This window comes from Channa argus, chromosome 8 (assembly GCF_033026475.1).
Source record: "Channa argus isolate prfri chromosome 8, Channa argus male v1.0, whole genome shotgun sequence".
Classification (NCBI taxonomy): domain Eukaryota; kingdom Metazoa; phylum Chordata; class Actinopteri; order Anabantiformes; family Channidae; genus Channa; species Channa argus.
Genome location: NC_090204.1, coordinates 5,125,625 through 5,148,023, shown reverse-complemented (window position 1 = coordinate 5,148,023; position 22,399 = coordinate 5,125,625). Strand labels below are relative to the sequence as shown.

The 22,399-nt window shown below is 40.9% G+C and overlaps 1 protein-coding gene across 2 annotated transcripts; it reads right to left on the bottom strand.

Moving 5' to 3' along the window:
- Window positions 1–158: 158 nt before the first annotated feature.
- Window positions 159–19,233, bottom strand: kita (KIT proto-oncogene, receptor tyrosine kinase a). 2 transcript variants are annotated; one of them, XM_067513596.1, is made up of 21 exons: window positions 18,871–19,233; window positions 16,149–16,406; window positions 14,626–14,910; window positions 14,382–14,521; window positions 13,590–13,782; window positions 12,713–12,899; window positions 12,310–12,425; window positions 11,939–12,053; window positions 9,350–9,534; window positions 8,030–8,136; window positions 7,744–7,870; window positions 7,090–7,194; window positions 6,621–6,731; window positions 6,353–6,494; window positions 6,082–6,176; window positions 5,837–5,967; window positions 5,457–5,579; window positions 3,627–3,738; window positions 3,414–3,513; window positions 3,026–3,131; window positions 159–2,710 (listed from the first exon to the last, which is right to left on the bottom strand). In XM_067513596.1, the coding sequence occupies exons 1-21, from the start codon at window positions 18,923–18,925 to the stop codon at window positions 2,540–2,542; spliced, it is 2,964 nt and encodes a 987-aa protein (XP_067369697.1). In that variant the 5' UTR covers window positions 18,926–19,233; the 3' UTR covers window positions 159–2,539. The 2 variants fall into 2 exon arrangements, with proteins under 2 accessions (XP_067369697.1, XP_067369698.1); XM_067513597.1 differs by having other exon boundaries at window positions 13,590–13,761; window positions 18,871–19,232.
- Between the last annotated feature and the right edge of the window lie 3,166 nt (window positions 19,234–22,399).

The window sequence follows — 22,399 nt, the reverse complement described above, 5'->3', positions numbered from 1 at the left end:
GAAAAATGTAATGATTGTCACATGTCAGCTGGGAAATTATTTTCCTCCATGACCATGCTGAATTTCAGAGGTTTTGAGTGACCACAGCTTCACACAACAGCCACATGTTAAGCATGATGCATGTCCAGGATCAAGGACATAAAAACTGACCAAAAAAGTTTCATTGTGAATCCAATATACACAATTTTATTTACACTGATATATGCAATAGCAACACGTGAAATGTACACAGTAACACTAAAGCCTTTAATAAATATATAATAAAATGCAGGAGCAATGAGAAAACATACAGTTCCTTTGAGACAAAGTCGTTCTGGGTGTAAAATATTGTATTACAAATTTTTTCTGATATTGCGAAGAATAGCGACCATCAGAAATGATCATTAGGAGCAGGGTTTCTGCGAGAGTTACCACGTGAAAAGTACTGGTTGAAGTGAATTTGTCAAAGCAATAACATTAGCCAAACCAACCTCTTCCGTTTAAGTTACCATGGTGATGGAGACACAAGCAGCTCTTCCAGTTAAATCTACATTTGGAAATCTGTGCACACATAAGAAAATACAGCATAATAAAACTCTGCATCAGTGTACCACATCATCATCAAGATAAAACATATTTAAAAGCATCAACATTACTTTACAATACATACGCACATTTATATTTACAAAAAGACGGAGCAGTAAGACTGTGGGGTTTTAGTAGCCTACACAACTTGACTTAGTAGTGGCACAGCTTAACAATAAATCTTTTAATTCTGCTGTCATACACACACACACACACACACACACAAACACACACACACACGTATACATCCATTCACACAAACAGGACACTTTCCTGGTGCTCTTCACAACAACATCCACCAGTGGGAGGAGGGGAATCATAATGGTCTGGACTGATACAGACTACTGGCTGAGAGGTGCTGAAAGTCCCACTTCTGATGGAGGAAACAGCTGGACACAAAAAGTGAAGGACAGCTGGGAAACCAGCTACTGGCCGGAGAACAATGAGATGACCAACACACTGAGACTGAGCTCCCGTGCCCGGTGTCGACATCTGAAAAGAAAGCCCTGAGGATCCTGCGCTTCCCTGTGTCTTGTTACTTTAGGAAAAACTGCAGTTCTCTGAAGGGCTTTTACACGAGCACGGCCCTGATGTAACTGTGATACACTGTATACTGTACAGTAGAGAACTACAGTGGTAGCATAGGTAAAAACACACCAATAGCCTATCAGCCAAAACAGAAAGCTTGAAGCTTCCTGGTCCTTTATGTAGGGGAAGAGGGTGAACAGCAGAGAAAACACATATCAGAAATGGCAGTACCTGTGTTGTGCTTGTAAACAAAGATCATACATTGGAAGTGGCAGAAGAGGAATCATATAAACCTGAACACATATTTCCACCTTTACGAGAGCCCTCTCCAGCAGTACAGCTGGCGAAAAGTGAAAGAATACACCTGGAATGTAACAAAGCTAACAGTGACAGGCTTCACAGGTTTGTCTTCTTCATCAAATTTAGCTCTTCCCATCTCATCATACCACAGCAATGACTATTATTAATACCTTTACATATGTACATGTATAGAGTCAACAAGCACATCAGTGAAAAGCTAGCGTACCATGTATATACCATAATCTCTGAAGACAACTGTGTGAAGCCTGACCATGAATCATGGGCTGATCCACAGCAAGTGCTAACAGATCCAGAAAGAATTTTTTGCTCTCTAAGTAGTGACGCCAAAACATAAAAAGAGAAGAAACATCTCTCCTATTTCACTCGAAGCACTTATGGACTCTAAGCATGACCGGCCATGCTGCCTAATAGCTTATATACCAGTGTCTCAAAATCTCCATTTGAATTGGCCCCCGAAAAGATTTTCCTTCATACAAACATGTGAACAGTAAGAAGTAATACTGACAATACAAGAGTAAAAAAAAAAAAGAATAGGAAAAGCTGCATCATGTGGTATATGGAATGATATGGAGTTCAAGTGCCTCAAGTGCTTTTTTGCTCCAACAATTGCAACAGCCAACCAAAAATAGAAATGCTACATACATTTTTACAACAGAAAAACAACACAGAACAACAGAAAATGTAAAAAGAAAAACAAATCGCCAGTAAATAGAAACACTTACATTTGGAGTGCCAAAAACAACAAAACACCTTATATGAAATGTGTAGGAAACTGTAACTGAAAAATCGGAAAAAAACAAAAACAGTGTTAATAATGTACGTAATGACAGATTCAGAGTAACAGCTGATGTCCCTCCACCCTCCCCAGTGCCTTGACAGTTCTTTGCTGCGAGCAGGGGAGCATTAGTCCATCTGTCCTCCCTGTAATCAGTAGGCAATAACAACGTTAACAGCCGTTTGTGCTTTGTTGTTCTCTCTGGTAATAGATGGAAATTACCTTTCCATCTGAAACCCGTGACAGCAAATGCTGCTGGTACTGGGGAGAAGGGCAGGTACAGTGGTTGGATGGTGTGTGGCGGAACATTAGAGGCACTTTATGAGGCAGCCAGACAGGTCGGGTGGGTCCTTACACCCACTGGGCTCTGAGTGTTGTCCCTTCCAGAAAGACCTCATGATGGACCAGTAATGGTTGGTCTGGAGAGTTGTTACTGCTGACTGAGTTGAGACAACTCTGAGAACTGGGCTCCTCCCTGGCTCTGGGTGTCACAGGAAGTTTGGAGCTGAAGTTCAGATAAATCTGAAGGTGAAGAAGAAACAGGAGAGAAAGCAAAGTTTGTGAGTTAGGTGCAGTTATAAATGTAAACAGTATTTATCTTAAGTATTCATTACGTCTTTGGTATAGTGTTACTTTGGTGATTTATATGTCCTTACATCATGTAGACAAAGGTGACAAAAAAAAAAACAAGTTGCAGTGAACTCATTATTTACTGAGATTGCTGAAATCGCCTTTAATTATTTAACTATGAATTATTTCATAATTCCTCTGAGTCCTCTTGGGTCATTTTTAAGAAAGATGATTTTGAGTGAACATTGTCAAAGTGTTGCAACCTACATGCTTAGAGGCATCTGACAGCTGTTGTTCAATCCTTTCCACAATCTTCCTGAAGGGAGGTCTGTTGAAGGGGTCAGCATCCCAGCAGGACCTCATTATCTGATACCTGCACAGCAGCATATGAAAACATTTGTCGCTTTTGTACACACCCACTTTGTTTTTGTGTGTTTCCTGTTCATAGTTTCATCGTTTTACATGTCCCCAGTCTTACCTTTACTTGTAAAAAGTCAAATGAAACAGGGTGAAGAGGCTGCTATTCAAATCCCTCACATTGCATAGTGTTTCATAGTCTCACCACCTCCATCCAAACAACCACACCATGTTAGGAACACTTGCATTTCACTTCAACACCTTTGACACTCACTCATATTTCACATTAACAACTCACATTTCACTGGGTGCAAACTCTGCAGCATCCATTCTGTATCCTTCTTTTATCAGTTTGTAGAACTTGGCATCAACAGGCATTCCAGGATATGGACTGTTTCCTATATTAAATGGTGACAATCAGTTACATTAAGCACATCTGATAAACACATAGATATGATATATGATGTATGACAACTAAACAAATACATACACAATGTGTTGATATACATACCTAGCGAGAAGATTTCCCAAAGCAAGATGCCATAGGACCACACGTCACTCTCAAACGTGTAGACACACTCAAAGATACTTTCCGGAGACATCCATTTCACTGGGAGACGAGCCTGAAAGAAAAACACTCAAGTTGTGCTCACTCAGAATATGAACCATTTCCTAAATTCCTCAAAGACATTCATGACTGAGCACGGCTCAACGAGCAACTTTACCAAATGCGAGGTGCGCACGTACAGTAGTGTTCCCTATAAAAGATCTAAAAATACACAGATCAGTTAATCAGCTGTCAGGCATGCACACGCCTGGAATACGTGGTTGGCATGAACCACAGTGACTGTTGGGTTTAACGTGTACTACTATGCTTTGCTTGAGGCTAATGATTCTTGTACCAAAAAGATGAGTCAATACAGTACAACTGAGGTCAATGCAGAAAAAGGAGAAACTATTTACTGCATGTTAAAAGTGAATATATACCTCACTGGTGTGAAGACATTAATTTTAGCACGGGACACACAATGATCTGAGAACCTTTGGAAATATACAAATAAGATTCAAGGTAAGTTAAATTGTACTTAAGCCAAAACTCTGGACTGTACCAACTTTCCATACAGCAAATCCATTAAAAAATATTAACTAGTCAGTATTAATTCAGTTTGGAACAAGTGGAAAATAGTTTACTATGCTAACTTCATGTCAATGTTTTGTGTTCCGTAACTTCACATTTTGTGTTTTTGTACATTGTAGGGCTCCAGCATCGATGCTATGCAGCCAAGCAGTTTTTGGGATAGTGGTCAGCCATGTTAATGCAGTTCTGTATTTGGTCATGTAAAGCACACTGGCCCTAAAAAACACCCTTTTCATATAGAAACATCTATAAGAAGAATCTATAAGATGACGAATAAAATCTTATAAACCCTGCAACCTTCAGAATTTAATTAATTTAATTAAGTTCCATTTGAAAAGTCTAGAAAAGATGTAGGATTATTTTATTTTAATGCTCATCCATGTATGCATGGGGTCGACAGCTGTGAATAGAGGAGGTTTCTAGAACACATGCTCTATTGACCCAAAAACACAGAAGCGGGAGGATTATCAGGGTCATTTTAAAGGCTTGAGTCCGAAGATGGATTTTATTTTTAATTTTTTGGCATATGCTCCAATGAGCAACTTTCATAGTTGTGACTGGGTGTCTTGTTTCGATCTGGTATCCAGCTCTAATATACATCCATAGTCAGTTACATGTGCAACAGTTGGCCCATAGTAGGTGTGAATAATATGTGATAGAGTATAACAACATACAAATAGTTTGCATGGTGCATTCTATTTTTTTAGTCTGACAAATTTTCCCAAACATTAGCAAACATTGACATTATAATTGAATTTGAACCTAAGAGCTTGTTGAACCACGGCTCCAGCTGAAATAATGTTTGCTTATTTTTTTCACAGAAGATGTAAGTCATGGGGAACTAGATGTACTGTATGTACTGTATTATTGCTATGTGCGGTAAAACATAACGATTACTACACTGTGTGCTTTGTAATATTACTGAGGAAGAGTTAAAAATAGCCTTCTAGTGAATAGGAACCTCCCCTAAAAGAGAAAGTTTGCTGTCACGCTTAGCTGTAAACTGGATGGACTAATCAGTAGTCCGGCAATAAAATTTATGACTTTATTTGGACAGGTACTGTTCCAAACCAGGACACTTAAGGACAGAGGCTGATACAGTAAAAGGATAACTTGAGAAGGGGCATTTATGGTGACCATCACTGGACGTTTCTTGTCTCCCCTTTCAAATTCCCAAATGCCATATTTGTGGTGCACACTTACATTGCCTTTTACTACATAATTGGAGTCTGTGGTGATGTCGCGTGCCAGGCCAAAATCACAGATCTTTGCCACTCTTCCTTGAGTCAGGAGAATATTTCTTGCTGCCAAGTCTCTGTGAATACACTATAAGACAAATGCATTGCTTTCTTTAATATCTGATACATGGTGCATGCATGGCCAGTTAATAATATAACACTAGTTCTTGTAGTGTACTTTGGTACTGAAAGTTCACACTTCAAACTGTAACACACAAAGATTGACACTGATACATGAGCTTATTGACCAAAGTATCTTTGACCCTCAACTGATAATTGTTTTAGCAACATGCTCCGATCATGTACAGTATGACAGACGCTATGCACACTTAAGTTGATGCTCACGTTTTTGGAGGCTAAGAACTCCATGCCTTTGGCCACTTGATATGAGAAGCTGAGAAGGTCTTCGGTGTCCACAGAGAGACCGTCCTCATCAAAGAACTCATTCTGTGTGTCGGCTTCAACGTAAGAGCCACCTAAAAGGACAAAAAGGATGAAGAAAATTTTCCTTTGATTACATAAGCCTTATTTCAGCAGCTTTTCGGTGTATTTTAAGACTGAGAAATTTGTTGAATGGCTGGCTTGCTTGCCTTTGCGTAGTGAGCGGCTCTTCTCAGAGGACGAGATGAGTGGTGGATTGCCAGCAACAGAAGGCCGCATGGTCATGTAGCCGTTCAAGCTGTCACTGTGAAGAGGAAAGGAGCAGTCTGGTCTCAGCTGAGCACAATCACACATAGGCACGCTGCTTTCCAAATACCCTGCTCCTCCTACGCACGTTCTGGATAGTAAATACTACTGTAGTATTCTCTATTCTCCTCCACATACAATAGAGCACTCTTTAAACACAAAAAAGAACCTAACCCAGCTGCATCTTTCTGTGGCATGACGTTGCGGTAATAGCGATCCTCCTCCAGCTTAAAGCAAATAAAGGATTCTCTCTTTCTCCGCAGAAAGTTTAGAAGGTCTCCGAAGCAGCAGTACTCTGTGATCACCAGAGTAGGGCCTGCAGACAAAGAAGCATTCCTCGTGAGAATGCATAACACAAAGCATTTGGAAAAGCTCAATAACACGATTCATCTCCCTTGAATTCTTCAAAATCTTTAGCATTTCCAGGTTGAGATTACCACACCTCCAACCGTGCAGGCTCCCAGAAGGTTGACAATATTCATGTGGTTTCCCAAGTAACTGAGAACTTTGAGCTCCGACATCAGTGCTTCTTTCTCCGTGGCATGAGCACTCGCTGTGGGAAAAAAGGAACACAATCAGCATTTACAAAAGGATTAGGAGTGAATGTACAGTAACTCAAGATGAGCTATGACTACATATCATGAGCTGGTATTTGCGGAGTCAAACAAACCGTAGGTTGTCAGTAAAGGCAAATTGAATTAAGATGCTTGTTACATACATTTGGCATTTGGCTACCAAATAAAACTATGCACACAATGCTGTAGCTGTTTGTCCCTGAACACCTGTGGGAAAATTATTCCTCATCATTAATTTCTTAAAATCACACAACAACCATGCAAATTTGTCACATCATCAAAATAGCTACATTGTGCTGCTCCCACTTCATCTGCATGTGTGTTGACAGTGCTTACATTTGAGCATTTTCACAGCCACCGTCATGACTGAATCTGCTTTGGAGAGTCCATATGCAGTGGCTTCCACCACTTTTCCGAATGCACCCGATCCCAGCGTCTTCCCTGAAGATAAGTAGACAGACACAAAACTGTTATTCCCTGTCCTGTTTCCCTCCCACAAACTGGCATAATGCCATTGTTCCTAGGACAGCAGTAGTTTTAGCCCCCAGGCTCTGAACATATGCACCAGGACACGCTGGATCCTGTTTAAAGAGGTTTGCTAATAACAACACACAGAATATGTCAACAATATATTGTTTGCAGTGAGGGAGTGGCTTGTTCATCATCAATGAGCCATGGAACTGGTTAGTCGGTAAACCACAGACATTACTAAAGTCGAGCAGTGTCCATAAGCTCAGAAAACAGAGTGCGTGTCAATCAGCATGAAATCGCCTGAGGCTAACAGAGATGATGTCATGGCAAGTGCACTGTTAGGTTTTATTACTGCAACAAGGCCCTATTTATCTTTATATCACTCTGCTCCTATGGTGTTTTACACCTAACACATGACAGGATGTACAATTTAACTGGGCAGTGAATCAGAAATACACACAATATTGCTGATTAGGCAGACACTGCAGATCATTTTGATAAAGAAGGCGAGGCCCTCACCAAAACGCAAGTTGTTTCGAGGAAACTCCCACTGGTGATCATACGGCAGCTGGCTGGGGTCAATGTAAACATAGTTGTTTCCATGAATGCCCTCAATAACCTTCCACTGAATTTGATATTTGGGTTTCTGGAATAAATGTATTAAAAAAAAAAAAAAACACAGTCAAACAACAAACTTAACTGGTTTCAACATCTTCTGCTCGTGTACCGTATACTTTGTGGACTTGTGATTTCTTAAAATTTGAAAGAGGGTGTGCCGTGCAATAATTCTGCACAGCTTCCTTACTTGCATGTACTTGTAGAACAGCATTATAAGGACGAGACAGAGGATGCCCGCTACTGACACAGAGCCAATGAGCAGAGGGGTGAACAAATCATGTTGAACAGTTCTCTCTGCAGGGAGATAGAAGTGATAAGGTTAGATATAAAGGCAGTGGCAATAAAGGTGCAGTAATCATGGACTCCAGGGGTTTTCCATGTTTACACTCTGAATGACATTGCAAAGGGGCATTAAGGTAAGCCAGAGAAAGCTAAGTCACAGTGAAGCCCACTTTGGCAAAATCATAGCAAAGTAATCCAATTACACATGTATGTATAGATGCTGTATAATTATCTGCATTATTCTTGTTTGCACACTCTGCACTTTAGTTTGTTACTGGTTAAAATCCCCTCTAATTATACAGTATTTTACTCCACTGCAGTGGATTTTCAGCCCTGGCGGGGAGTAATTATATGTAATCAGTGTTCTGTTCGTTTCTGTCTGGCTGTTCGGGATGCCTCGTTGTTTTGCTCCTCTGTACAGTTGGGTGTAATAAGCTCTTTAGAGATAAGAAGCTTTCTCTCCACTTCAAATCTGAGAATGCAGAGTCTGCAGGAACTAATCCCCTGTAAACCTGTCAGTGGCTTCTGAAGCTCTGTTCTCTGCTGCAGCTCACTGACACCTCCAAGCCTCCCACAGCCCCAGAACACCCGGCCTCGCCAGGCCTCCTACTGTGTTCCACACTCTCAGCGCCTCCGCCTAGTCTGCTGTTACTCTGTGAAGCACAAAAATGCTGGGCACACGCTCCCAGAGGGTTGTCCTCCTGCTTGGCTGCAGACACCTCATGATGCTCGCCCACATACCCGCTGCAGCCAAAACTAACCCCTTTTGTCCCGTACCTGGGTCTCCAGGCTCAGGCGGGGACAAACTTTGCTGTACTTTGCTCTACACTCACACTTCTTACAGGACACCGTACAGCAGATGGGGAAGCCGTTATAGCACAGCAGATTTGGAGTCATAAAGTAAACAATGGACTGACGCTAATTCCTCTTTCTAAGTGACAGCATCTTATCACTTCCAATCATTTCTGAGTTATCTCTCCACACTATTGTTTACCCATAGACCAACCTCTAGTTGTAAGACCACACTCTTGGATTAATCCCTGCTGAAATCATGCTTTTAGTAAATATTTTGAGCTGGACAATAAAGCCCATGTTGACTTAACGGAGGGGCAGAACTGTTGAGATAACTTTGTTTTTCAGTCCACAGTGGAGTGAGTCACAGGCAGTTGAAGAAGAATTTCAAATGTCACTGATGTTTCTCTCTGCATGCCTATGATATACTCACCACTAATAGAGAAAAGTGTGTAGGCCTGCTCTCCCTCCACCGAAGCCACACATTCGAGAGTATTGAATCGTCCCCTGCTAATGTTCACCCGACTCTCCACCTCTGTCTTCCCAAACATGGGGCTGAACAATGTGACAGTGATGACATTTTGCTCCTCCTGGGTGGCATTCACCTGCTGGGAGCACCTGAGGGCAGAAAAATACACATTGTTGACAAAGGGCTGATGAGATCTGTGAGATAATCATTAACTGTCTGTTGTTAGAGCACTCAGGAATCCTTCCCCTACGTCTCTGCTTAAATTCCTTTCCCGAGTTCAGAAGCACAGAAGCATCATATTTTAGTTTCACCCAAAGCCTTAATAGTAAAAAAGGGAATTCCTTCTGACTCCGTGAAACAAAGGCAAAATTAGCCCAGGGATCTGTTTATCACCACACTGCACCATAATGAGCAGCTCTTGTCTACAGCAATCAGTCACACCATTAAATCCACCTGGTGGTATTATGTTGTGGTGAGGGGGGGTCAGCACGGGGAAATTTAATGTGTGATATGATCAACAGGTGTGAGAAGGCACAGTGCATTGCCGTTAGTTGTGTACTTGTGACTGTGAGCCACAGGTCAGTCAGAGTGCCAATGTTGATGCCCTGTCCACAGTTTAAACCACCAGGTGGTATTAATGTTGTGGCAGCTCAATGCAAATGCCCTTTGGTCATTGGCTAATTCAGGTCACATTACTTTTTGTTTCTGTCCATACATCTGCATGCCTGTATGTAATGACTATTAAGTGGATTTGATTATAATAAAAAATGACTCAATAACGTTTAGATAATCACTTATGATTCATTCCCCATGCTCCCTGCCATTGGTGTTGCTACAGCAACTAGGGGCTCCTCCTTCAACACACTTTACGTTTGACACAAGATGAGACGAGTCCAGCTGTATCCAGGCAGATGCCCCGGCCTCCTGCCAATAACAAGTCACTTATTTGCAATCCCCTGTCACATGGGGGTCATCTCATCACTGTCAACCAATCAAAAGGCAGCCCTGTCAAATCCCACAATCCCACATTCCACCGTCATCATCAATCCCCTATCCAACAGGTGTGACCTTTGGGGTCCTCGAGTTGCACTTCTTGTGGCTATTTGCAAAAGTTCGAACTTAAAAGTAAAAGTAAAAATAAAATATAAACCTAAAATAAAAACATAGAAGTGAGCAGCATTCTAGATACAGCATCCACAATTTTGCTGCATTACGAGGAAGGCCCCATAATAATACAATTACCACAGCGTAAGTGACCAGAAACACACTCAGACATTCTCCACTGCTGTTGTAAAAGGCATAGCATTCGATTCCACACATAATTCTAATGATAGGACTGTGGAACTGTATAAAATTTTGTTTGTTAGTTAACACATGACAAAGCTGCCTTTGATTTTGAGTTGGCCGTTTTTCAGACAAATTTGCCCCTATATCAGTTTCCAGACCACAAAAATATTTTTAGCTCTAGTTCAACAGTTATTACACAATACCAGCATATTGTTATAATGCCTTTTTCTCCTATTTTCAGATGAGATTACAGAGAAGTTTCATCAGTGAGGGATAGATGAAATGGTTTGTATATAACCTCTTGTGAAATTGACAGTTTTCTTAAATAAACAACACTTGTTTGAGCATAATCCTCTTTTATTATTTTTGTATTAACAGTTTAAAGCTGGTATCGAGGCCCCTTTTGACACACGATTATAAATAATGAGTGTATTTAAAACTTTCTTTAGTTTTAAATACACTATATAATAATAACGTTTCTTTAGATCTTTTCATTCCCCTCTGTCGTCCAGCTTTGGTATGTATATACCCTGATCACCAACAACATTGTATCCACATGGACATTTAATCTTGTGGTGGACAGGGGCCTGCGTGACAAATTAACTCTGGACAGGATCGACAGGTTTCGGAGAACACAGTGCATCACAGGTTATTTGTGTATATGGCTGTGTAGCCACAGGCTGGTCAGAGATCTAGATGTGAGGTGGAGATCTGTAAATGAGAGTCTATTGCAAATGAATGAAGGGGAAGAACCTGCTGGCGGACAACTGAGACTGCAACACAATATTTCAGAATAGCAGGATTCTGTATGAGTTTTAGATAGAATGAGGCAAAGTAAACTAAAGTCATTTTTCAAATATGTTTTGTTTATGCGCTCCTTGTTTTAAAGGTTGCTTGGGCAGTTAGTGCTTAAAGTGCATTTCAATGCCCCAACTTGCAGAAACTGCAGTAATTTGACAGCATAGCAGGGCCCCTGCCAGCACCTTAATCTACCCTAAAGCTCATTTTGTTGTTTTCCATAATACCCGCCTTTTAGGACTTAAAACACATCAGGACTGGATTAGATTTGACTAAGAGTGGCCGGATATCTTATGCAATAATCCTATAAATGTCTTCACAGAAGTCTGATTGGTGCATGGAGATATAACATTACATTTCCAAACTTTACCCACTTATGTCGAATCAGAAGTGAGACGGTACACACCAGGCAGAAAGTCCGAATTTCACCAAGGGAAAGTGAGTTTTCAGGATCTTTAGAAATCTCACCTGACAAACGGCTGCTCACAGTAGTACCAAGTGATCTGGGGGGCAGGGAACCCCTCTGCTACGCAGCGTACTTGTCCATCCACAGGACCTTCATGAGATACAATCTCAGGTTTACCTTAAAAACACAAGTTCATGTTGTAAAGGATCAGATGAGGTACAAATAACAAGCAGGAGTTAATTTATTTTGCATTTAATTCCAATGAAATGAACCCAAGTTGTAAATGCTGCAGAGTGGGGTGGGGGCAGAATATTGTACTTCATTCACACAAAGAAAAGGTCAGTATAACCTATTTTTACTTCAACTGTTAATGAAATTCATGATGTGGCTTACGGGAACAAAACACCTTTAATAAACTTGATGCACAACTTACTGATTACAAAGATGATGAACGTTTGATTTACTGATGCATCACCGTTGGAGGCTCGAAAGCTGTAAAGTCCACCTTCCGACGTTTTCAGTCGCACCAGCCTCAGCTCACTGATGAACCTAAACATGAAGAAGACAGATTTCTTTAGCACTAATAGCTCTCATGGTTTCTTTTCCTGTGAAAGTTATCACTAAAAATTGACAGTTCTTGTTTCACAAGAAACCCTTGGGCGTTTTAGGAACTTCTGCTGTACTTAAAATTATCTGCAATATGTGCAACTGTTGCATCAACACCTGCAGCCAAACCCAACACATGTAATTATTCTAAACAAAGGAAACAAACATTCAATTCTGTGTGCTAAAACTGTGGTAACGTAAAGCAGCCGTGTGTTTCTGTGTTGTCTCACCTATATTCATGGCTGTGTGTGGTGATGACATGGTCAGTTGTGTTTCTCAGCTCTTTGCCCATGAAGCTCCAGGAGAAGATTTGTGGTTTTGGATAAGCTTCCATGTCTGCCTTTATGGACAAACTCTCACCTGAACGGACATGAATGGTTCTGTTGCTTGTAGGTGTGAGGTTGATGAATCCTCTTTCTAAAAAAAAAAAGTTGTTGGTAAATCACAAAGGTTGGAACAAGCGTATGAAGACCTCACACACCAAAGACACACAGCAATTCACTTCACATACATAAATATTGAAGCAATCAATCAAATCAATCTTCTCATCTAAACCTCAGATAGAAGTGAACATCAACATTTGTTAAAATGCATTCGGGATTTAGGAAAGTTTGAGAAAGTAACATGGGCAGCATTGCAGCTAGAAGGTCCCCCGTTCAAATCTCGGGCGGCTGCGGCCTTTCTGTGTGGAGTTTGAATGTTCTCCCTGTGCTTTCGTGAATTTCCTCCGGGTACACTGTTTTTTTCCCACAGTCTACAGTCATGCATGTTACTTTAATTGGTGACTCTGAATTGCTGTAGGTGTGAATGGTTGTCTGTCTGTGTGTGTCTCCCTGTCTTGGCTCTGAGATACACTTATGACCAGGGTGTACCCTGTCTCTCACCCAGTAAGGGATGGGATAGGCTCCAGCCCCCCGTGACCCTGAACAGGACAAATGGTTGCAGAAAATGGATGGATGAAATGAACGTTCAAAAACACGACACAAGAAGGATATTTCTTTGCTGCCAGCTATGAATGACTGAGAGATCATGTTAGTGAGCTGAATTTGATCACATTGTATTCACTGACTGCAATTTTGATTAAAGCTAATGTCTTCATGTACTCACCATAAACATCAAGCCACACTGACTGCGTGCTGACCCCCTTCTCATTCGTAGCTTCACATTGGTACTTCCCAGTGTCCTGTGGCGCGACTGCAGCGATGTGCAATGTGGCACTTTGCACGTGAGTGAAGGGCTCCGTCTGGATATGTGACGCGTCGTCAAACTTTGCTGGTTGCTGTGGATACCAGACGGCACCCTGTCAACGCCCAGAGATCTCAAAAGATTAACCCCGTCTACACGTCTATCCTCACCAAGCACACAAATACTGACACAGACACACATTGGTCTGCATGCAAGCACATGCACACACATGTTGTCACTCACTTATGTATACACAGGGAAGTCCACATGGTACACACACCCAAGACGTTGAAGCTCAGACAACATGAACTTTGACCCCTTTTACTCTGATTAATAACACTAAAATCTTGTACACATGAAGAAAAACTCCAAGCAAAAAGAAAAGCAGATTTGGAAACTGTTTGAAATACCAATTTTCCTGCCATAATTAGTGCAGTTGGTAAATGTCACGGTAAATGTCACTGCATGCTTATAAAGACATTAACTAGTATCTATTAACGAGTAAAACCACACTACAAATTCTCTATACAGCTCATATTTAGTGTGTGAATCTTAAGTCTTTGAGGCAGCAGATCTTACAAGACAACAAGCAGAAGTACAACTGCAGTATTTTTGTAAAATTCAATACACAAATCTGATTCCGCCAGCAAAAGTCTAGCTGAATCTTACGCCAGCAGCTCAGCACACAGCAGAAAAAAGCATGAAAGGTCTCACCGAGCCGGCTGGGGTGACCCACTTCAGCCTTAATTCTGCATTTACATTGGAGGTGTTGCAGGTGAGGGAGAGCATCTCATTGCGGGTAAGGATCACTCTTTTGGGTACCTGCATCTCAATAACAGGAGGAGCCATGGGGACTGAAATGAAATATAAACAAAGCAATTACATTTGCACCAACCTGTTTGTTTTGGATTTTTGAATTTGATGGAAAGGTTATTTTACTACCCAGGCTTCATTTTACCTGGTTTGACTATCAGGTTGTAGTCATTTGATCTGACGAGTTTTTCTCTGAGTCTTCCTGTGCACACGTAGCAACCTTCATAGTCCTTTTGTGTGTTGTTGATGAAAATGCCTTGCTGCAGGCTCGCAGTATATCGGAGATCAGAGGCCAACGCTTTGCTGGAGCATGTTTCCAGGCGCAGGTTGTCCAGACTTGGATCAGTAGCCAGGCAGGAGATGGAAGCAGTCTCTCCCACACGAGTGAGAATGTTGAACACCATTGATTTTCTGAAAGGATTATCAGGATCTGCCAAAAAGATGCAATCACACATCAGAGGTGGTGTCAGAGGTGTAAGATGGGCTCCACACTGAGTTGTTGAAGCTTTGAATTGTGTAAGTCATTATATAATGATGCTACGCTCCATAACATTCATCATTTTCCAACAACTCTGCAGTAGTTTGGGAAGTGTTAATTGAGGTCCTTAAAATATAATTGCTTTGGATTGCTTGCTTTTAAAAAAATAAAAACTCACCCATTTGACAAATATAATAATTTATAATAGCCACACTGTCATTTACACTCTGATATTACTAATACAATGTATAACATTACTGTGCATTCCGAAAACAATGTTTCAGAATTTCCTGAATCTGTAGTTCCCCACAGGATTACACAGCTTTATAGAAAATTATTCAGTCCAACCAACAACTTCATTGTTCTGGTTCATTGTTACAGTGTCACCACTAAAAGCCACTGTACACTGACAGTTACATTTACTGTAGCAGAGAGTCACATATGTCTCTCAAAAGTTGGCAGAAACCAAAAACAGAGCTGGAATAAAAGTTTCGGCCACTTAGGGGAATTAGTTAAGTTTGTCTGGTGAATAGAACCAAATGAAACCTAATTTTTGCTTTGAAACTGTTTGATGTGTAAATGTTTTGCTATAAAAATGTGATGATAGTGACAAACTTGTCTTTAATGCCCCTAAGTGGCCACAACAATGGTTTTTGCGTACGTTTAAAGGTGTTACTTTTAAGATTTGATACATTGCCATTGCAATTCAATATATTTACATCTAGTATTTTTTTTTCTCTATACAGTGGTTTTCACCAGAAAGTCGACTGAAGGAGTGTTTGCTGCCCTGAGAATTGTTGCCCCTGTATTAAAACACTTTGAAATCTTTTTGAAACCAAAGAGAATGGTGTGGCCTCCAAGGATGGCAGCTGGCCAAAGGAAAGTGGAGCCACACGGAGGAGAAAATACAGTAAAACTCAGATATTTGCTAAAGAAACAGCTTCTGTATCTGTTGTACCTGTCCAGGGCAAAGTTGCAAACACTTTTTTCGGCAAACACACCCACACACAATGCTCCCTGTCACTGCACTGAGTTATGCCAAACCATTTCCTCAGCTCTGCCAGACAGTCTGTTTCCACCTGCTCTAGATTTCAGTCATCTTTCTTGTGTCTCTCACACACAAACAACATAAAGTCTCCAACACATACAATCACTGAAATACATCCCCACTGTACATCCAGCTACTGCACCTCTAACATAGATGTAGATGGAGGTTTGCTCCCCTGAGCTCTTCTCCAGGCAGATGTAGCGGCCCATGTGAACAGGCTGAGCCTTGGTGATGGTGAATGTGGACATCCCATCTACCTTCTTCTCCCCCCGCACTTTCCGCTGATGCTCCCGCAGCCACTCCATCTCCTTCTCACCCTTGCAATGCAGTTCCAATGGTTTGTTGAGATCAACAACAAGATGGCCCTGCGCAGTGGGGGTGATTGTGGGCTTGCTGTTACCTGTAATAAGACCGAGAGGAAATTCAACTTATGGCTGCAGCTGAGTGGGTAAGGAAGTTGTCCACGGATTACAGTGGACTCCTGTCCCCTCCTGGATATGTCAAATTGTTGTTGGGCAATTGGGCAATGATGGGTTAGGTGAGCACCTTGCATGTCAGCTGCTGTCATTGATGTGAATGTGTGTGTGTGAATGGATGAAAAACAAGCAACATTGTAAACTGCTTTCGTCAACATCGAAAGATCACGATGACCCAAGCTGTGGTTTTATGTTTTATAAATTAGTCCAATTTTTAGCACTTTTTGATGTAAAAGACAATGCACAACTACATTGCTGATCAGAGTGACTGCTTTAAAACATTGAAGTGAGACTGTCTACATTTATGCTAGGACCTTTATTTATGGGGTCCCAACCCACAGAATCAATGCGTTAAAGGTTTGTCTGCATCATCATGCCTGTAAAAACCTAAGCAACAAAAATGTAATTATTAAAATCACTGAAGAAAAAAGCTCATTTAAAACTCACTTCACACTTTGACTGTATTGCAAGCCCACATTCCTTGTATAAGACTATATGGAAACCAAATGAAGTAGACACGAAACCCCTTGTACTGCATTATAGCAGTCATGATGTAAAATTAAACAAATGTGAAATGGACATGATGGTATGCGGATCTCTAAAGGGTGCGGTAACCCTAAGATTAAATATGCTGCACTAACTGAAAACAGGTGTGGGAAAGTACGCAAGTAATGGCTTTTGTTCCCCAAAAGCACATCCGGTGCTGGCACTCAGCCACCGGTGTCTCCACTGAAGTTACAGGACAGTGGCTGTCACTGGTTACACTACGATACGACTCCATCCACTCATCCCTCTTTGGATACAAGTCATGTAAGAAGTGAATTGTCCCCATCTCCACTGGCTTCAAAGACGGGATGCATCTATGATGAAGGGCGGAGGGTGCGGTGATGTGACGGGTGACAGCGTTTATGCATAATAAACGCTTAAATTCGTAGAATCACAGAACAGCAAATAGACACTGTTACTAATGAAAACATTTCCTTTGTTTGCGAAGCTTCTCTGTCCACATGTAATGCGTAAATATTGAACTACAAACTGTGCGATTTAACGTAAAGTCCTTCAGGTCTGCTGTTATTTCAATATAATTAAAACTCTGTGCTCCAGAAGACAATAAAAGTTAATTCAGTTTGACGAAAAGGACTTATGGGAAACTTCCTGGCGTGTCTTATTGTATCACATGACAGGTGAGTCTGCACATTGTCCAAAGACGTGGCACTCATTCCATTCCCTGACGGTATCAACGTGGCGTGAGCATCAACGGCCTCTCACGGACGCATCATTTACTGTAGAGCAGTCGATCAGGTAGACGTGAGCTGCGAATTGAGTCCACCTGATGCCGCACTGGGCTGCGGGAGGCACCGCTGACGCCCCGTGTGCGCAAAGCACTGTTTACTACACTCTGCGGCTCTGCGCTTGTATCAGCAGCAACGGCTTGCCAAAACTGCTTTCCATAAATTTGCGAGCTATCTGAGGGGGAAAATCCCACAATCTGTTTCCCGACAAGATAAAAAAATAAATAAATAAAAGTTAACAGACTGAGTTATGGACTCGAATATCAACAAAGTAATAAACCCTCAAAATTGAACACAGTTATAAACAACACAAGAATGTGTATAAAAAAGGCAGTGAAAATAAAATTGAGTGTTTATGAACCATGACCTCTGCAGCCAGACTCTGAAGATGTTGCCAAGCCATGATAGTTGCAATGTGTTTTCTAAAATCCCTCATTAGAACAAAGCACAACGAACCGACGCGGAGTGCGCGGAGATGTTATAAAGACCCCATCGTCAAAGTCCCACATGTGACAGTGTTCTATCCAAAAGGTGAGAAATTACATAAACGTTGTAAACAGTCCTGGATAGAGCAGCTGCTTGTTTGCATGATTCCTGGGAATTAGGAGTTACCATTACATTTCCATAAAAACGGTTATGTGCGTTTCGAGGGAAACCGCATGAGCATGTCGTCTGCATGAACACAACACGACCAGAAAGTCTGTTTGCAATCGCGTACATATTAGTCAGCATCCTTCTGTAACACCACCGTTTGATTACTTTTTATTGTTAATGGCGCACTGTTCTGTGAACAGAACATGAATAATTAAAGCAGCGCGCTGGTATCCACATCAACAGCTAAAGGATCCACTTTCCTCATTAGGGTCCAGTGACTTAAGCTTGTCTTATCAGCAACCTTTAGGTCCGGCTGCACCACTTTTCAGCACGAAGAAAAGTGTGTGGCAAGCCACTTCTTTATAACACGAATTAGAAGTGTTTTAGTTCTATTTAATGACGTGTAGTTATCAAAAAAAAAAAAAAATGCATTTGACTCTTTTGTTGTTCAACAAGTTGCCACAGTAAACTGGCGAATCAAGCGCTAGATGCTCAGTCTTACCTGGGTGGAAGGTTAACTGTAAAAAGACTGACAAAAGTATCCAGTGATATTCCATAGTTATTATTCCATGAGTCTAGCTTTGAAGGTGAGCCAGTGCCTTTCTGATCAAGGTAGGTCGATTCGAGTCGTTCAGCGCGTCGGAGTTGGTGGGAAGTTGAGTGGAGACTCTGAAAGAGGCGCACTTAGAAGTCTTTAAAGGCACAGATGCTCAGAACAGCTCGCAAATGCAGTAACCGTAGCCCGTCTGCAAGCATGTTGTTCTTCAGGGGCGCACCAGAGGGGACAGTACAGAGTGACCAGGTATGATAAAGGCTGACTGCCTGTGCGTCAACAACATGTTTATAGGAACCAGCGGTGGAGCCTATTATCACACGATACACACAGAGAGGGAGGCGTCTGTGACCTGCTGTAGCCTACGCTTCCCGGCATTAAAAAAAAAAAAAAAAAACTGACAGAACAAGACAAACATGCAAAACATAAAGATGAAACCATAAGCACGCAGGCTTTCCGCTTCAACTAAGCAGGTGTAACAGTTACACATTAGTCTACAGGTCAAAATGTATAGTAAAGGCAGTAAAGTAATTAAAGCAGTTAAAGGTAATACAATTAATATATTATTCTCCGTGTGGTGTAAAATATTTAGGGACAGAATCGTGGTAAGTTTTCTTAGTAAGGTTGCAATTAGTGTAGAATTTAAACAAATGTACATTTCTACACGTCTTTAGGCCATAAAAGCAGAGATGATCAAATGCTATAGGCTTCTATGTTATTACACATTATCTGAGAAACACGACCAGCACATGCAAATGAGTCTGGCTATGAGTATGGCCTAAACCAACCCAAACCAAACACACCTGCAACCCAAACACTCTGTGTGATTAACATGATACTACATGTTTAACAAATGGCAACAAACACTTTCGCCCTGGCCTTTTTATCCTGAGGCCATAAATGTCTTTGCTAACCCATCTGAACCCAATGCCATCAAAACCAATACACACGAAGCAGGCAATCGATTTAAATAAATCCTGCAAAAAGGACATGTGGTGGATGGATGCAACTTCATGTCTGATTGTTCCCTTTGTACACACAAAGTTTAGGGTTAATCCCATTTGGAATTTGGCAAGGCTGTCTGTCCTGACTCTCTTCTACTTTATTTCTAAATAAAACACAATTTTATTCTCAGTAAACATTCACATACTGTACTTTGTGTGTACTGTATGTGCATAAGTGCCATAGGTGCATAAACCACAAAAAACACAAAACCACAGATTAATATATTTATTCAACACAGGTCTGCTGCTATCTGACATGGTTCCCCAGAGGAGAGTCTGAAATAACAAGCAAATTAAATGCCACAGCCTGCAAATGCTGCAGCAACTATAACGATTAAGAAGAAATCAAATCAATCAATCCTGTTCTCAATCTGTGTACAGACTTACTTTTTAAACTGAAAGTTATACATTTGTGAAACAAACCTTGTCATAAGAACGTCTGTTAACCATAAAAGGTATGAGCCTGAATACATTCCTTCTGTCATTTAATATCTTCCAGAATTTCTCATTATGCGAGCACCGCAGACCACTCTTAAAGGCTCAAATGGCGTACACGCTGAAACCAAATCTCCAATTTAACTTTCTCAAAGCATTAACTCCTATAAGAGACCCATCAATTATCACACATCGATTTTCCCATTCACACAAATGTCTTTTAGGGTAACAGAAAATAATTCGAGCAGCTTATTGTCAAACCCTCCAATGAGAAGATTTTGTTCAACTTTTTTTCTGTTTGTCACTCTTTTTTTTTTTTTTTTGTAATTGAGAAAATGATTATCAACAAACACGGTTACTAAATGAGAAAAATAAATCTAATAATCCCCAGCATGTTTTCAGTGGCATAGATCAAAATAAAGAAGCAGCTCCCCGAAGACCAAGGAAGCAAGATGAATAGGTGACGCCAAAGCAATTTTTATCTCTGAGTCAGTGAAACTGTGAAGTAGTTCAGGGTGCGGATCTTCTGTTTTGGTCTTTTTTGTCTGTGGTCTTTTACTTTATGTCAGCACCTGCAGAACTGTTATGTTTTTGGATGTGTGGGCTCCTTATCTGTCTTTTTCAAAAGGTAATCTCAGCCCTGATTGCAGACGTATATAAGGATACACTGACTGTCCCTTTGATGTTCTTCATTATGTCATAAATATGAAAAATCGTACTTGCTATTAAATATTGTTGTATAATATGATATTCGGTATATTTTATGAAACGACCTAAAAAACATATAAACATATGAACATATAAACCAAATTTGATATTCTTTTTTCCAGCTCAACATACTGTATCTACCCACAAAAACATGATTGTGACGTTAGGGTGTTTTGTCTCTTCTGTACCAGATAGAGGAAGCATCAGTCTTCCCTGGATACCAAAACAAAGATTTTACTGTCTCTGTTTCCAATGTTTTTTTTTATGGTAGGGGAATGCACAGAAACACTGGGAGAGGGAAGTAGGAGCATAAAACATGTCTTTATGCGAAATGACATTTGCGTAAGTTCGCACCTGCCTGTTTACAGACTGCACATCTCCAGAATCTGCTAATGCTTTTGATAAAACCGATAAAACTTTTTGTTTGCATGCTTCAGTGATGGGGGACACAAATATCCACGGAGGCATATGCACATCTAAATAGGCATGTTGAGATGTAGAAATAAGATGAACAGTGGGTTTGGACAGAGGGTTGCAGTCATGTAGGGTATGCCAAATAGTCATAATTGAACCTGTGGATTATATTTGATGAGACCCAAGCTCATGTACAGGGTATCAGCTCGGGTCGGGCTCAGATAGAAATAAGTGGCACAATTTATACTGTAAACTGTGTGAAACGATCGATGCCCTGTCTTCTAGACGTCTGCTTGTGATTTGGTCTTATTTCACTCCGGGGACAGTTGTTTACTGTATAAATGTGGAAGTTTTCTATGTGTTTATGCTTAGTGACATTTAGGACTGGTTTTCATTGTGTTATACATCAAAACTAAAAGGACACAAAACATAGTATCAGACGTTGTATTTTAAGTGTTTTTATTTTGTTAGCTTTTCTGTGGCTAACCTAAGGGAGGACATGTCTGTGCATCACAAAATAGTGATTGTTTCATATGTTGAAGACTTGTTGTTACTGGATGCCAGCTAGCTAACAAAACCATGCTGTGTCACTAAATTCTATGTTCCTAATGTGGACTTTTGAAAATTGTGCACCACTTATTGTGTGCAACAGAAACCTGTTAAATCTGATAACAGAGAGGTCAAATACAGATGTGTCACTCATATACTTGGCAAGGGTCACCTATGTTTAGCTATGTTTAGTGTTATATTTCATTGTTCCCAGAGGTCACAACAGATGGGTATATGGGCCAACCACAGCACATTTGGCCAAACCAGAAGGTCATTTTGGGGGCATCTGGGTTGTTGAAGTGCTCATAGTGCAGAGAGAAATTCATCGTGGGCACAGAAACAAACTAACAGACATTTGAGCCACACAT